The sequence below is a fragment of the Haemorhous mexicanus genome, chromosome 5 (assembly GCF_027477595.1).
Source record: "Haemorhous mexicanus isolate bHaeMex1 chromosome 5, bHaeMex1.pri, whole genome shotgun sequence".
Classification (NCBI taxonomy): domain Eukaryota; kingdom Metazoa; phylum Chordata; class Aves; order Passeriformes; family Fringillidae; genus Haemorhous; species Haemorhous mexicanus.
This window is the reverse complement of record NC_082345.1, coordinates 4,535,045-4,551,852: the sequence shown is the minus strand read 5'-3', so window position 1 is coordinate 4,551,852 and position 16,808 is coordinate 4,535,045. Positions and strand designations below refer to the sequence as shown.

The following is a 16,808-nucleotide window of genomic DNA, read 5'->3' as shown; positions in this document are numbered from 1 at the left end:
GGAAGGGGGAGAAAGGCATTTACTCATTTGTTTTTCTGTGTTCTTTCTTCTCTCCTCAGTTACCCAGAGCCACAGTCCAGAAGTGGAGTAGTGAGAAGATGGGGTACATACAGTGTGCAATTGCCTGAAGAGAGGAGGCACCTGGGCAGACCAGTGCTGGTTGGGAAGGTGACCTGGAAGAGAGAAACAGATGCTTTCTGAAAGCTGATGACAAAGTGAAAACAAAGCCTCTTCAGGCAGCCTGAGTTGCAAGGTTAGGTAGGCCTGTGGAGGTGGGAGGGCTGCTCCCCAGAATCTGAGTGCTCTCTTGACAGCCCTTTGCTGAGAATGAAATTGCAGAAATATTGAACACTTATTGAACTGTCCCTGCAGTGACTGTCCATGCTCAGAAACTGAAGCAAATGGGATAGAGGTTTTTGCTTTGTAAGAGCAGAGTTCTGGGAAGTTTGGGGTCTCTGCTACTAGCAGGCATTGTCCTTCCCAAGGGAGGAAGTCTTTAGGACCCACCAGTGAAGGGCTGTGAGGAGAAATCATCTGATTCTGCTGATCCCACTGGTGAGACTCCCCTGCAGTTGCTTGGACTGCTGGATTGTGTTTACAAGCAAGGGGGAAGGGACCCTGAAAAAGTGGTGATCACTGATGCTGTTGCCTGAAAGCTGCAAGGTCTGAGCACAGTTACTGCTGGTATCACTTGATAAGCTGTTGGGACACCAAGGAGTAACTCACACGCCTTGTTCTGGATGGTGCATGCCAGGAGATGGGCAGAGTAGTGGCACAACCAAGAACAGTGCTGGGAGTTCAGCTTGGAAAGCATTTTAGAAGTGGTTGGAAAATATGTTGACTGTTGCAGTGTTGATCCTGATAATTTTGTTTGTAGGAGAAGGGGTGGGTTTGGGATATGTGTCTTATGTTTGCACTGGTGAGGTGTTAACTACACTGGTGTGCAGGGGCAAGGGGTGGAGTTTATAGTGAATATGCAGTCAGATGATGATTATGTTACAGATGGAGTTTGAATAAGGGTGAAACAATTCTTAATTTATCTTTCAATAAAGTGCAGGGTGGAATGTAAAGAAAATAAACTGCAGATGGTATCAAGGGATGGCAGTGGTGACCTGTGTGGAGACCACTGAAACAGATATAAACACCCTGTCCCATGCCAGAATTGAAGCTCACAATACTGTGACTCAGGAATACTCCTGGAAACACAGGTGAACTTTTTGAAGGAGATCCATGCTGAAAGGATTTAATTCCAAGGGGACTGCAGCTGGTGGATGGGATGAGTTATGCTTGAACAAGGACACCACTGAGGGCTCTATGGGCACTGGGTAACCCTTGCTGGAGAAGGTATTCTCTGAAAAGACAGTGCTCGAAACTTCTGCATCATAATAACATTGTACCTTTATTATTCAATAAAAATGTGCATTTGATCTCTGCAGAGCTAAGTCTCACCTCAGCCTGGGGGCTACAGAAGGTTTTATGGGTTGCTTCCTTTAGGAAGCTGCAAAGCAAATGTTCTTGGGTTACATTTTCATGAACTGAAAGTGGAAATTTTGGAAAGAAGTCCACAAGCTGCTAATTTTCTTCAGCAAAGGTTTTGATCTTTTGCCTTGAAACCCAGTGTGCAACTTTATGATTGTGTTTAGCCACGTGCCCAGGCACTGGGAGTGGAAAGGTGACACAGCCCCAAAAGCAAATAGCTCCTGATGTCACCTGGGGCTGTGGGGCCACGGGCAGTGCAGGTGGTGGCCGGGCTGAAGGGGGAGGGGGATGGAGCTGGGGAGGCATTGGAGAGTTTGGCCCCGAGGCTGACAGGGCCAGAGGGGATGCTGGCACTTCGGGAGCTGAGCTCCCCGTGCCAGCAGGCAGACCCCTGAGCTGTGTGACACCAGGGACATCAGTCCCTGCACTGCCTGGGAGGGGACAGCGCGGGTGGCTGAGGGATGGCCGCCCTCTGCTGCCCGCTGGGAGAGGGGAATGTGCCCTGTCCCAGGGAAAATCCCCTCGTTCAGGAGGAAACCTGGCTGAGAATACTGCCGACCACGCACGTCTGTGTTTTCTGCTTATGGAGTTGTGGTTTTGTTTTTTTTTTCCCTAAGGGAAAGTTTTTCCTAAGTAGGAAAACTCCTTTCTCAGTTACTTCTGGAGTGATTAAACTGCTGGCCTTTAGTTCACATCTCTCAGATTTTTCTCCCATAACTGCCAACTGTCCTCCTCAGCCTGTTGTGTTGAAGCAAGAAAAATTAAAAATGTGAATGTGTAGATCAAAGTCTCTCCCTCGCTAAATGTGGATTACTCAATCCACATTTTGACAGAAAATTAATACAGCCCCCATTTTATTCTTTTAGAGCAACTTTACTGTTTCTTTCAGAAAGAATAAACAAAGATGATCACTGAATACATATGCTGCGACTTCACTGGCTGCAGGAGGAGAAATGCAATAAAAAAATCAGATAAATTGATGGGAAGGATATCAGACCAGGCTCTGATGAGCATCTTCAGTATTCTGCATTGAATGGGTAGTCCTTGTGAGTTTTGCCCCTGCAGGGAATAGAGGAATTCCTTTTAGTCATAATTTTCCTTTCTAGTTTTGCTTAAAGAAGCTACTAAGGTGGGATCTGAACTCTGAAATTGGAGAATGGGTTCAGTCCAGATTTGTTTTCCTCTATAGTCTTTTTTGTACACTTGGAACATCCCAATTACTTCATCATTCAGGCTCTTGGCATTCTAGGCAGTATTTAGATGTAAAACCTCTGTGTATATAGTATTCTTAACTTATGGATTTGGAGAAGAATACTGAATGCTACCACTTACATGCTCATTGTATAGACTCTCCAGTTTCTGTTAAAGCTGAAAATAGTTGCCATCTCCTCTTTGGTCAGTTTGAAGTCAAACACCTGAAAAGAGAAGCAGCTGGGAATCACCTCTCTGGACAAACCAGAGGCTGTAAGCAAAATCCACAAAATTATAGAACGAGTCTGCAAGGGAGGGTAGCTGGTTAGAAGACATGACTGCTTCATGAAAAAGGCATCTCTGTATCACCAAGAATGCACTGGCAGAGGGAACAGAAAAATTCATCCAAAGTTGCAATTGCACATGCCAGCTGTTGCAGGGCACTTGGCAGGCTCTTGCATCTGCCACTTGTGAGAGATGCATCTTTCTGTCCTGTTTCATAGGCACATCTACAATGTTGCCATATTTCACTTAATCTATCTAGGCTTTTTGAAATCCCAATGACCAGTTGCAGTCAAAGACCACTGAATTAACAATAGAGCACCATGGTTTGTGAACACCACAGCTGTTTTCATAACACTGCTTGCTCTACATATGCCTTTTGTGGTGTGTTGCTGCACTCAAGTGCCAGTGAAAAGCCATGTGGCAATTCATCTCCAGTCTGCAGAATACAAGACACCACGTAAAGTGACTGCTAGAATTATCAGCATACTAAAAAAGACTTGGTTCATTCCTGCTCTCCAGCTGTAACCTTAAGTTTAGCCCTTAGTGGGTAAACAGACAAAAAGCCTGGTGTTGCCTGATCAGGGAAGAATGATAATGGATCTTTTCCCTTGCTGTGCAGGGAGAAGCCAAGCCATCCCTGAGGGGCAGCCCCTGCTCACTCCTGATCCCTCACCTGGAAGTTCTCCACAATGCGCTGTGGAGTGATGGATTTGGGAATCACAATCACATTTCTCTGGATCTGGAAGCGAAGGAGAACCTGCAAGGACAGACAACTGAATCATTCTTCTTGCTCTGGAGGAAGCAGAGCCTGTTCCAACAGCTGTTATCTCTGTTTCAAATCATTCCTGTCCCTGCAGCCCTGGTTGCTCTGCCTGAGGAGCAGAGAGGGAAGTGGTGGAGCCTCACATGGAAGGGCTCCTTTCCCATCCAGGTTTGGGCCAGTCAAGCATTCCTGCTCTCCCAGACTTCTATCAAAATTTCATTCTCTGCAAGAGGACTTGAGATGAAGACTGAAACATTCCAGCATTTGAAGATGGGTCAAGAAAATGTTTCATGATGACAGTCAGAACACACCTGGACAGTGTGCATTGCAGGCCACACAGAAAACAGAGCCTGCACTTCTGCCTCTCACACAGGTAACAGGGAACAAAGAGCCAGCCTGTCCTCTACATTGTCATTAGCTGTCCTGTGTTACAGGAAGGGGTAGCCACAGTCTGTGTAGGTCAAAGTCTCTCACTAGTTAAATGTGAATTTAATCCACATTTTGACAGAAAATTATTACAGCCCCCATTTTGTTCTTTTGGAGCAACTTTACTGTTTCTTTCAGAAAGAATAAACAAAAGATGATCACTGAATACATATGCTGTGACTTCATTGGCTGCAGGAGGAGAAATGCAATAAGAAAGTCAGATAAATTGATGGGAAGAATATCAGACCAAGCTCTGAAGGAGGGCAGGATATGAGCATCTGGCATCCATGTACCTGGGCTGTGGATTTGTTGTGCTTGGCTGCAATTTCCTTGATCTTGGGGTCATCCAGAAGAGAAGGATCCTCTGGCTTAGCCCTACACATTGGAGAGATAACACCAGAAGTGTGTTTTGAGATCAATGGCTAATAGTACACTCACTGTCTCAGTGCTCCAAGCATTATTCATGCCCTCTCCCTCACAAATTGCAAAGCAGTCTTACCATGGTCTGTCAGGAGAGCCCAGGGGGCTGTAGGCTGTCACAGCAATCCCTTTGGACTGGCAGTAGTTCACCAGCTTCTCCTGGGTGAGGTATGGATTGCACTCGATCTGCCAGCAGAAGAGAACAGAGATTGATGGAATCCTGCTGTACCTCACTGCAGGGATTATCCCCTAATGCTCCTAAAGGCTGCTCTTTGTCCTCATGGGCCACTCTTTGCAAAGTACTATCAGCTGTAGTGTTCTACAGCACCTGCCTCTGCAGTGACATTTCTTGTACCTCTGGGTCTTTGCTCTGGAGAAGGAGCATTTCACTAGGCTCACCTCTGGGTTCTTTGGCATGTTCTGAGGTCCTTCTCAGATTTCTAAGCAGCAGCTTAGCAAATATTGAAAACTCCAGTGCCCTGTATATTCAGCAATAATGTGGAGTGGGATGAGAAGGACATGCTGCACCTGCTCTCTTCTCCCTCCCATCTGTTCTAGACATAAAAGCTCCCTTTCTTGTGAATTGGTGCCTCTTTCTCATGTGCCATAGGTTAGGAAAAAGATTTTTTTTTTTTGCTTTTGGCATGCTCTTTTTTTGTAACTACATGCAGAGGAAGGACTGGCAGGTTCTGGAGACTGAGGGAACTCAGTACTCTTAGTGAATATGCAAAAAGTTCTGTATTTAGAACTGTAAGAGATGTCTGAGTCTCTGAGTCTGTCCAAGACCCCTTGAAGGGATAAACTTCTGCAGCTCCTGCATACAAAGGGGCAGTGGCTGCTGTATACAAAGACTAGGTGATTTTTTAATATATATATGTGTATAAAACCCCTTTATTTTTTATTTTACATAAATCATGGTAGATACCAGGAAGTCACTACTGTGTCAGTAAATGCTGCTTCTGTATAGAAGTTAAAATTGACCTCCCTTTCCAGCTGGGTGACTGAATCGTGGACTCCTGCATGACAAAAACCACATGTTGTGTGAACAATTATATTCTATTAATAACAGATTGATGCCATTACTAATAACAAGTATTTTAAGAAGTTCTTGTTGTAATTTGTGTACCACAACTTCATTCCCAATCAGAACACAGATCTACAGCATCTTTAGGAGTACTCAGAAATAATCACAGGGTGTAATTGTGCTGTGTCTGCTTTGTTCTTCCTCCTCATGCGGCTGTAATTGGATCTTTATAATCCCACAAAACCTGCAGTCACTTTGCAGCTCACCTGGACGTTTGCAGGCTTGTGCTTCAGTCCTGGCTTGTTCAAGATCCTTTCAATCTGCTCATGGTTGAAGTTGGAGACTCCAATGGCTTTTACCAGGCCAGCATCCACCAGCTCCTCCATGGCCTGGCAGAAAGGGGAGCACAGTCAGCACCAGTGTACAAGACAGGCCCTGAAGGGATTATTCCTTGTGTGGCTTCATTTCCCTTCATGGGCAAGGAAAGACAACTGTTTGGAGCTGCCAGGATTGTCTCATGTGGGAGAGTGACCTCTGGTGTATTTGTGCCATGACTTCCATCTCACCCAAACCCAAGGGCTCCTTTCTTGAGATGGCAGAAATTCACTCTCAGTTATTTTCACATGAGAAATAAGGATAATCAATGATGTGTTCTTGAGCCAGCACCAGAGGGTGCAGGCTGTGGGTATGATCACAACCTAGTTTATTTCAGCAGAGTGTATTTGAGCAATTTAAGAACAGTGGTGAGGACAGTTCTGTTATGGTCAAGCAGTCTGGCTTGCAAGTTCACTAAAGATTATCAGCTTGATTGAGCATGTATGTTTTGAAAAGCTGCATTGTATATGGTGTAATAAATACATAAGAACTTTGTGGCTGCTCTGAAGGCAATGAAAGCATGGAAAAGACTGCCTGCAACAGGAAACATGATTTCCCACCCTGGCTGAATTTACCTCCCATGTATCTAGAAAATCCGTGTTGCTGGGTATAGCCATGCCTTTGTCATCTGCAGGAAACAGCTCCTCTCCTGCCTGTCAGAAAAAACAAACAAAAAAAAAAGATTTAAACACTCTTTTTATTGGCAAGTTAATACCAAGACAACTGAAGACCATGATGATTTTAGCTACTGTTACAGAAAATATTAATATTTGTCCACATTGTTCCTGGCAATTTTGCCAGCAATCATTCCTAGCAGGAATTATGCAGAATCATTCCTACTAGGAATATCAACTGTATCTCCTCTACCAAGAAATGGTGACTCACTAAAATACATACAGATAAACACTTGAATTATTTATTGTGGAACAAACAAGCTTCCTGTAGTCCTCTCCTATTCCTTTAAGAGAGAACTGGAGTAGTTTTTTTTTTTTGAAGGATCTGTTAAGGCCCCAGGAACATTTAAGGTTTAAGCCAAGCCACATCTACTGAAGAAGGAATTATGTAAACACCTAAGTGGCCTGTGAGGGGAGCCTCAGCTTAAGTTGGTGGCAAATCAGAACCCCCCAGATGTACAAACTCAGAAACAGAACCCCACATCTGGACATTGCTCCACATCTAGTGTGCAGCTGTCAGAGTATGATGCCATGACACTTACTCGAGCTCTTTGTTCACATAAAACTAACCATGACAGCTTTGCAAGTGTGACAAACAGCTGACAAGCACAAAAGCAACAGATAGGATGGAGGTCTTAATCTGTCTGCAGCAGAAAGAAAAAGCCAAGACTAGACACAGACTGAGACATCAGATCCTTTGAAGTACATGAAGGATGAGATGTATTTCATGTACTTCTTAAATGGATGTCAGAAAGTCTCACCTTTTGAAATCCAAGGTCTGTGGAACTACTTTAAGGCTCCTACAGCAAAGATCTCAGTATTAAGGACTCAGTGATTAAAGAAAGAAATGGAAGACAGAAACATTCTCTTGTTCTGTGATTCTCTAACATGCAGAGGAAAGAATTTCTGTCAGGCAGCAAAGTATATCCTTCCTTCCCTCGAAGCAGGAAAGGATGACTTAGCCCAAAGTTAAGCAGCATGAGTCAGTCTTGCAGCCAGAGGCCTGACCTTGTTGCTGGGGCTGCCTCTCTGTTATCAGGAGGGCAGAGGATGCTGTGCAGGCAGAGCTCTGGGCAGAGATCAGGGGCACAGCAGGGCAGGGTGGGCAGCACTGGGGCAGTGCTGGCACAGCAGGGCAGGGTGGGCAGCACTGGGGCAGTGCTGGCACAGCAGGGCAGGGTGGGCAGCACTGGGGCAGTGCTGGCACAGCAGGGCAGGGTGGGCAGCACTGGGGCAGTGCTGGCACAGCAGGGCAGGGTGGGCAGCACTGGGGCAGTGCTGGCACAGCAGGCACAGGCTCTTTCTGGAGCAGCAGTGGTGCTGCAAGTGCTCCTGGCTCTGCTGAGGAGCTCTCCCAGGAGAGAAAACCAAGGACCCTGCTGCTACTGTACCTTGAACCCCAGAGGCCAGTGCATGAGGTAGAGATCCAGGTAATCCAATTTCAGGTCAGCAAGAGTCTTCTGGCAGGCTCCCTTCACCAGAGACTTCTCATGAAAAGTGGACCACAGCTAGAGAAAAAATCAAGCCAGACTGTGAGCTCCTGGGTTAAAACTCTTTCCTGAACAAGGAAAGAAAGCTAGCACACTTTCTGGGACCATGTCTGCTTAACATGTATTTTGAATAGTCCCATAAAAATGGATAATGTGGAACACATCTTAAATAACCCTCTACAAAATACAGTGACAAAAAGAGGATTCTACCAGTATGGGCCTGAACTATTCTCCTAATTACTCCACACTATAGCACACAGCCTTGCCCCACTACTCTGAATTTCCCTCTATGCATATGCAAAGCTTTCCCCTGGATCCTAGGTCACCTCACCTTGCTGACAATGAAGAGATCTTCTCTTTTCACAACACCTTCCTTGATTTTCTGCTGGATCCCCTCCCCAATCTCACTCTCATTTTGGTACACGTAGGCACAGTCAAAGTGGCAGTACCCAGCATCGATGGCAGCCGTCACTGCAGCTTTTACCTGCCCAGCTGCAGACTGGAAGAAGAAGGTTAAGAAGGTCCCAAATCAAAGCATACAGGCCATTTCTTAGTTATCTAGCAACTAAAGAAACATACAATGGGGGTTTAAGTAGAGTTTTTCCATGCCATGTTCTTAAAGCACTCATCATCTTAAAAATGCAGGCTGCTATAGGAATGTGCTCTTTGTTGACGGAGTGACAAAACTATCTTTTGCCCCTTCAAAAAGGAAAGAAGTTCAGAAGTTTTTCTCTTCAATTAAGTGAAAAAGCCACTTCATAGGCCTAGGGAACATCACCTCAAACTTAAGGATAGCTAACTGGACAGAAGCTAAGAAGTCCTGCTTGGGCAATTTACTAGAAAAAGAAGAGAAGAAAGAAACTAATCGCTTTTGTGAGGTGTTTTACCAGGAGCAAGAACCTCTTGCACTTGGCTGGGTTTTTCTCTGTTTGTTATTTTGCCTTTTATTAAACTTTTTTGTTTCCAACACTGCAACAGAAGCTATCTTACTGATTTTATGTTTCTATTAAGTAGAGTTTTTCCATGCCATGTTCTTAAAGCATTCATCATCTCACAAATGCAGGCTGCTGGGTTTGAAGCCAGCCTCCTGCCATTTATCCATAAGCCCAGTCCCAAACAGGCTCAGCCAACAGCCAGCCAGAGCAGAGCCTCCAGCACTGCCAGAAATGGACCAGGGAAAACCAAGTTTTGTTCCAGGGAGCTCTGTAATGCCCTTTGCTCAACACTCCTCGCTCCCCAGTGCTGTGTCTAAGAAGAGAAACAGTCAAATGGCCCACCTGGGAGAATTTCAGTTCTATGGGGAGGGCAGTGGTCTACACCTTAGTCATCCACATCACTTTGGAGTGTTACACTGTGCTCTAGCCCAGCTAATCCTGAGGCACATCCCACCTGTAATTGGAACCTTATGTCAGCTGCTTCCTTCAGAGACAAGAGGGGGTGTGCAATTCTATGTATTTCTGTACCCTGCAAGAGCGTGTAAGAGCTGTGCACAAGGAAATGTTGGCATATCTTGTTCACACAAATCCAGCAATGTTTGTTTCTAGGCATTGTACAGATCAGTGGTTTTGTAGTCATCGTAACAACAGTGCAAACCTCTTTGTCAGAACTTGCTCAAAACGCATGAATGGTCTTCTAAAGCCATACCTTGTTATCGGGTGATTCCCAGGGACCTCGCCCAGATTACACAGCACGGAAGCAGCAGGGAAGGGCTCCAGTGCAGTGGCACGGGAGATGGGCCCGGGGAGCCGCGGGAGCCAGGTCGGGATAGCAGGGAGGGGAGGGATGCAGGAATGGATGGATGGATGGATGGATGGATGGATGGATGGATGGATGGATGGATGGATGGATGGATGGATGGATGGGAGGGATCCGGGCATCCCTGGAGGCTACGGGAGGGACGGAGCCGCCGCCTCTCCCAGGCTGGGGACACCCAAGGGTCACCTCTCCCCCACGGCAGGAGGGGACGGCGGGGACGGAGGGCACGGCAGGGAGCGCGGCTTCGAAAGCAGAGCGGGGCTGTGCCTGCGGAGACCACCGGAGGGACAGAGCATCCCCAGCAGCATCCCGGGTGGGATGGCACCGGGGACGGGTCACCGAGCCGAGCTGTCCCCGCTCCCTGCGCACCCCCGAGCGCTCCGGACCCCTCCTGAGGAGATGGCACCGGCGCACAGCCCGCCCCTCTGAGAGCGAGCTGCCGCTGTCCCCGTTACCTTCCATGTGCCCAGCCCCACGAGGGGCATCCTGGCCCCGGTGCAGAGCTGCAGGCAGGTGGCCATGGCTCCAGCCGGGAATGCTGCCCGCTAGTACCGCCCGCCGAGCCCTTTAATGAGGGCAGAGCCGTGCCCGCCCCGTGCCGAGCCCCGCCCGGGACAGCCGCGGTCCCGCAGCCCGGGGCACACCGGGCCGGGCTGGGCTGGGCTGGGCCGGGCCAGCGCTGCTTCTCCCCGAGCCCCCGCAGCTGCACGGTGGGCGCTGGGCTCTCTCCGAAGGTGGGATGGTGTTCTGGGCAGCAGCTCAGCATTAACAGGTACCAGTTCCACCAGGCACCCTCTGTGTCTGTGCTGTACCAGACACCTGCTTAACACTGCTGCTCTCCCCTCTCCCCCAGTCTCTGTTACTCTGGGCTTTTAATAGCCGGACAGCAGCACTGGCTACCAAATCAGCCCACAGTGATACCAGTGCAGAGGTTTCCAGCGGTTTCAGGTGCTGGCTTCCTGCTGCTTGTTGACCCCACAGTCCATACTAAGGCTTGTCCTGCTCAATTGTTCTTTTCAGCATTGCTGTGTCAATGCTTGCTATACCAGATTATTCAAGTTCTGATCAAGAAAAGATCTCAATGCTCTTGTGACATAATTGAAAATTGAATAGGGATTATTATTTCCAAATTACATTGTTAATGCAAGCTTCTTGGTTTGTTAGTTTTAGAATAGAACTTCCAAACCAGCAGTAATTCAAATATTTTTATTTTGGTCAAGAATGAAATTGAACATCAATCTTTGTCCAGTTTCAGCCTGTAAAAAAAGTGACTGAAATAAGGCCCAGTATGAGTTATTATTCGTCTATAGGTCTGGACACTTCTCTCATTTATTCTTATTTCCAAGAAAGCTTTGGGCTGTACTCTAGAAGTTAATTTTTTTCTTTTATCTTCAGGCAGCGATTATGTGATTATTCAGGATGGATTTTTCTCCTGCACTTACATATCCTTAACCCTGCAGCCTTAAGTGGTGCTGATGCAAGACAGTAGATAAAAATCAGTTGCTAGTTCCCTCTTCTGTTTTCTCCTTTGCTATTTCAGCCATGCAGAGACACTCGTGTAATGAGAATTATCATAGCTCACATTTTGTTATTCAGAACAACTGTACAATTTCCTTCCACCAAAGAAGAAAACCCAAAGTCACTGAACACATATCCTGTGCCTTTGCTGGGAGGAGGGATACAGTGTGTCAGATACATAGTGCACAATTTGAGGCAATGGTAGAAGCTCATTAGACCCTGGAGGCCTGAGAGAGGGCAGGAATAAAAACATCTTCAGTATTCTGCATTGAAAGGGTACTCCTTAAGATTTTTGCACCTGGAGGAAATCAAAGAGGAAAGATTACTCAGGGCTAAAATAATTGCTATATAGAACAACAGTGGGTGTACAGAGGAACCTTCAAAGGAGGCTCTGAACTGAGTAACTGCAGAGTGAACTTAAGAGACTTGATAATATAGAAACAGCCTACAGGACCAACAAGTTCCAGCCTTTTTCTATAATTCAGGCACTGAACAGTGGTGGGACCAAGTTACTTTGTAGATACAGAGTTAAATTTCACACTGCTTACAGAGACAGCAGCAGTTTCTGTGGCCTTGCAGCCAACACTTCCTGTCTTGGTGCACATCTGCAAGCAGCTGTGCTTTGTACTGCACAACAGGTGGTCATTCCCCACCACAACCACCTGTGTAAGAGCTGACATCAATTTATAACACCCCACAGAAAAAAATTACCCTCAGTTTAAAACTGCCTAATGCTTGTTTCTCCCATATGGACACAGCCAAAGTTATCAGCTAGAGCTCTCATTTTGGAATTCCAGGCATACAAAGTTTCCTGGAGAATGGATTCACAATGAACACACAGCATGACTTACCCTTGCCTTTCAGTCAATAAAGTGGAACTGTAACAACAGATGCTTCATCCCCAAAATGATTTCAGATTTTAAAATATACCCAATTTACCAGCAATACCAGTTCCTGTGAGATCAGAATAAACATCATTGAAAATGTAAGAGTCTGAAGGACACAAACTATCACTTACGTGACCATTGCACAGATCCTCCAGTTTCTGTTTAAGCTAAGAAGGGTGGCCATCTCCTCTTTAGTCAGTTCAAAGTCAAACACCTAAAAAGAGAAAACCAGCTGGATTTAACTTCTTTGAACAAATCAAATCAGAAGCAAGATTCACGAGATTAAAGAACAAGTTCATATCAGAAAGGATGCTGGGTACAAGTGATGGATTCATGAAACACAGAAAGGAAAAGAAGTATCTTTGGATTTTCCAAGCTCTACGAGCAGAGGGAAGAAACAGAAGAACAGGAGACACCATGTAAGGGGTCATAGTTTTATCAGCACACTGTTTCCAACAGCTCTGTTCTTCACTGTAGTTTTCACTGTAGCCCTGACTTCCAGACAGACAGAAAGAGCCCAGCCCTCTTGCTGCAGGAGCCCATGGCAAGGTTGATAAAGGATCCAAGCCATCCTTGAGGGCAGCCCCTACTCACTCCTGGTCCCTCACCTGGAAGTTCTCCACAATGCGCTGTGGGGTGACAGATTTGGGAATCACAATCACATTTCTCTGGACCTGGAAGCGAAGGAGAACCTGCAAGAAGAGAGAACTGAATCATTCCTCCTGTTCCAACAGCTGTTTTCCCTGAGCTATCCCCACTTCTGCAGAGCTGCCTTTCAAATCATCCCTGTGCCTGCAGTCCAGGTGCAGTGCCTGGAGAGCAAAGAGGGAAGGGGTGGAAGCCCCCATGGAAGGTCTCCTTTCCATTCTGCCTTTGGGCCAGTCAATTCCTTCCCTTAGCACCCAGAATTTTTGCACTGTATACAAGGTTTTCATTTCTTCAAAAGGACTGGAGAAGTGACAACTGAAGATGAATCAAGAATATTTTCTTGACTGATGGCCAGACTTAGTAGTAGCATATCTTGCAGGCCACAGAATGGACAGCTTGCACTGCTTGTTAACAAGACAAAAAGCAGCATTGCTCACGGGTAACACCACAGAGGCTGTTCCTTCTCTTCAGACAGTTTCCTAAATTGCTGTGTTATAGGAAGGGGTATCCACTGTCTGGCACCTACCCACCTGTGCTGGGGTTTTGTTGTGCTTGGCTGCAATCTCCTTGATCTTGGGATCATCCAGAAGGGAAGGTGCCTCTGGCTTAGAACTAGACAAAATGGGGGAGAAAAGGATGAAACAACACAGAATCACTTCAGAAAGATTCTATATAGCCCCATTAATTTTTTAAAAAATAAATATATATATACACCTGCACCATTACTCAGTTAGTCATAAATCACATGAACCCACTTGGAAATTACCCATCAGGACGTCCAAGGGGACAGTATGCTGTCACAGTGATCCCTTTGGAGTGGCAGTAGTCAATCAGCTTCTCCTGGGAAAGGTATGGATGAGACTCAATCTGCCAACACAGAAGCATAAACTGAGAGCTGTAAAACTACTGTAGCTTTCCCTTGCTCCAGAGGTTTTTCTGAACCCTAATTTCCTAATTAGAGGTTGCCTTCACCCCCCCCTGCAGGTGGCCTATGTGACAATACAAGACCATAATTCTATTGGTCACCAACTTTTATACCGAGTCTTTATGTGCTTTTTGGATTTTTTTCCAAGAGGCTTTATAAGAGTCAACCATTATGTCAGAATGATCCCCCATATGTGGATTCTTCATGCCTCCAGAGAGAGTGGTTCCTAGGCAAACACTCCAAAGTTAGTGGTTCAACTAAGTTAGTGGTTCAAGATGAGACAAAAAGGAAATATCCTGGTTCCGTTTGTATGAAGAAATGTCCAGAGAGAGGGATTTAAAGTACATGCTGTGTCTACTTTGTTCTCCCTTTTCCCACTTCCTCATTCAACTGTAATCAGAACTTTATAATCCCTGAGAATCATTCCCCTGCAGTCACTTTGCAGCTCACCTGATTATTTGCAGGTTTGTACTTCAGTCCTGGCTTGTTCAAGATTCTTTCAACCTGCTCACGGTTGAAGTTGGAGATTCCAATGGCTTTTACCAGGCCAGCATCCACCAGCTCCTCCATGGCCTGGCAGAAAGGGGAGCACAGTCAGCATGCAGTGGGTAAGACATGACTGAACACATTTTTTCTGACATGCTCAGTTTGTCTTCATGGGAAGCACATTTTTAAAAGCACACTTTTAAAACTGTGTGCTTCTCTGAGTTCTTTCCAACTAATTCTGCATCCATGGCTGAACATTCTGCAGCTGCTGAAGCCAACACCACTGCTGAGGACAGGAGATGTGACTCTTCCACTCAGGATCAACTCACCTCCCACGTCTGCAGGATATCTGTGTTGCTGGGGATAGCCATGCCTTTGTCATCTGCAGGGAACAGCTCCTCTCCAGCCTGTCAGTGACAGAGAAAGTGCTTCAAAAATCTCTTGACAAATCCACTTGAGGGCTCACAACCACAGTATCTTAAACTTCTAGTGCAAGAGTGCTGATTCTTGTCTACACTCAGACATTCCTTCCTGAGAAGTGGGAGGAATTTAAGGCATTTTTGCCAGTGACCATTCCCAGTAGAACAGGTTTTTCTGCTGGACCCCTGGAAGTGATGGCTCACCCAAACACCCACAGGGAAACAAACCAGTCAGAGCTGCAGCCTCCAGTCTCACATGTGCTCCCTTCAGGGGCTGTTCTTTAGTTCCCACTCAGCAAGAACTGTTTTGTTCTTGCAAACATCAACACTTTGGTCTACACAACACCAGATCTACTGAAAAGAGCTGTTGTGTGCACTGACAGCTCTTCCATGACAACACTCAGTGCAAAGCCACCAACACTAGGAAAGTTGGAAGAGCCTCTGTGTACAAGTTATGAAAAGATGCCAAGACTGAACTGTCTTCAGCAGCTGTTTGTTGCTGTCACCATGAGACAGTTTCATCTTCACAGCTCTGTTCATATAAAGTTAAAATAAAGCATGCAAAAAAGATGAACATCTCAAAGGCAACAGTAGCATGGGGAGGGATCAGACTGAGAGAGGATAGAAAGGCTGTGACTAGAAATATTCAAACTCAGACATCAACTACTTCACCGAATCACTCAGACACCAATTCCTAAACACTCTCACAGAAATTTCACCTTTTAAATTCCTGTCTCAATGGAACAACACTAAGGCTTCTACAAGCAAGGCCAGCTCAATCTGTACTGCATTAAGGACTTGGTGATTACAGAGAGATGGAAAACAGAAATGCTTTCTTTTGCTCTCTGATTCTGTAGGACACAAGGGAAAATTGCAGAGAAGCAGCAGAAAGCAATCCTGTTCCTACAAGGGGTGATTTTGAGATGAACACACACTGGATTTGCAAGAGAAAAGGAAAGCTTCCTTTCTTATGCTTGGAGCTGGGGGAGCTGCCTCTGGTTTCTCTGGTTTTCAGGCCATCATTCCCAGGATCAAAGGGGTATGAAAACAACTGCCTATGGAGCAAAGACCAAGAGCTTGAATCACACAGGGTCAAGCTGAGCACCAGGGCAGTGCTGGCACAGATAACAGCACATAATTGTCTTTGTCAGCCAGAACAATTGTTGGGCTGTTAAGCCAGCCACAAGAAACAAAGTTAAGGGCGTTGCTGCTACTGTACCTTGAAGCCAAAAGGCCAGTGGACAAGGTAGAGGTCCAGGTAACCCAGCTTCAGGTCTGCAAGAGTCTTCTGGCAGGCTCCCTTCACCAGAGGCTTCTCGTGAAAGGTGCACCACAGCTGGAGACAAAAGCAGGGCAGACTGTGAGCTCCTGAGTGAAAGTTCTCGAGTGCTCTCCTGCACAGCACAGGAATGCTCCCTGTTCTTTGGAATGAGCTGTGGAATGAGGCCTGCCCAGTGCTCTTCACATGCAGTGAGGCTGGGCTGTGTGGCAGCACAGGAAACAAGAGAAGGGTATCAAAAATTAACTCATTTACATTGCAAACTTCTCCAGTGCTACGGCGTTTAACTGTGTTAAATATTTAGATGTTCCTGCTGTAAAAACAGCACAGGTAAAACAGGTGTCCATAATCCATGATCATCTCATCCATACCTTACTGACCACGAAGAGGTCCTCCCGTTTCACAGCACCTTCCTTGATTTTCTGCTGGATCCCTTCCCCAACTTCCTTCTCATTCTGGTACACATAGGCACAGTCGAAGTGGCGGTACCCGGCATCGATAGCAGCCATCACCGCAGCTGTCACCTTCCCTGGGGGGGACTAGAGGGAAAAAGGGCAGGACAGGTCTGGCTGAGGGATTCTCAGGTGCTGCCCCGTCCCGCAGCGCGACGCCCGCCTCACCTTCCATGTGCCGAGCCCCATGAGGGGCGCGCTGGCGGCGGCCCCGAGCCGCACGTACCCAGCCATGCCTGCCATGTTTGCCCCGCGCCCGCAGCCAATCAGCGCCCCCGCTCCGCGCCAGCCCCGCCGCGCCAGCCAATCAGC

At 46.6% G+C, this 16,808-nt stretch overlaps 2 protein-coding genes across 3 annotated transcripts; both read right to left on the bottom strand.

The window, feature by feature from the left end:
- Positions 1 to 2,331: 2,331 nt before the first annotated feature.
- Positions 2,332 to 10,527, bottom strand: LOC132328239 (aldo-keto reductase family 1 member B10-like). Of its 2 annotated transcripts, none has more exons than XM_059848061.1 (10): positions 10,338 to 10,527; positions 8,459 to 8,626; positions 8,029 to 8,145; positions 6,539 to 6,616; positions 5,855 to 5,977; positions 4,644 to 4,750; positions 4,438 to 4,519; positions 3,629 to 3,712; positions 2,812 to 2,894; positions 2,332 to 2,538 (listed from the first exon to the last, which is right to left on the bottom strand). In XM_059848061.1, exons 1-10 carry the CDS (start codon positions 10,401 to 10,403, stop codon positions 2,496 to 2,498), a joined length of 951 nt encoding a protein of 316 aa, XP_059704044.1. In that variant the 5' UTR covers positions 10,404 to 10,527; the 3' UTR covers positions 2,332 to 2,495. The 2 variants fall into 2 exon arrangements, with proteins under 2 accessions (XP_059704044.1, XP_059704045.1); XM_059848062.1 differs by lacking the exon at positions 10,338 to 10,527 and adding an exon at positions 9,405 to 10,221.
- Positions 10,528 to 11,073: 546 nt separating this feature from the next.
- LOC132328237 (aldo-keto reductase family 1 member B1-like) lies at positions 11,074 to 16,772 on the bottom strand. The gene is made up of 10 exons (XM_059848059.1): positions 16,665 to 16,772; positions 16,416 to 16,583; positions 15,985 to 16,101; positions 14,676 to 14,753; positions 14,311 to 14,433; positions 13,702 to 13,802; positions 13,466 to 13,547; positions 12,896 to 12,979; positions 12,419 to 12,501; positions 11,074 to 11,698 (listed from the first exon to the last, which is right to left on the bottom strand). The coding sequence occupies exons 1-10, from the start codon at positions 16,737 to 16,739 to the stop codon at positions 11,656 to 11,658; spliced, it is 954 nt and encodes a 317-aa protein (XP_059704042.1). The 5' UTR covers positions 16,740 to 16,772; the 3' UTR covers positions 11,074 to 11,655.
- Between the last annotated feature and the right edge of the window lie 36 nt (positions 16,773 to 16,808).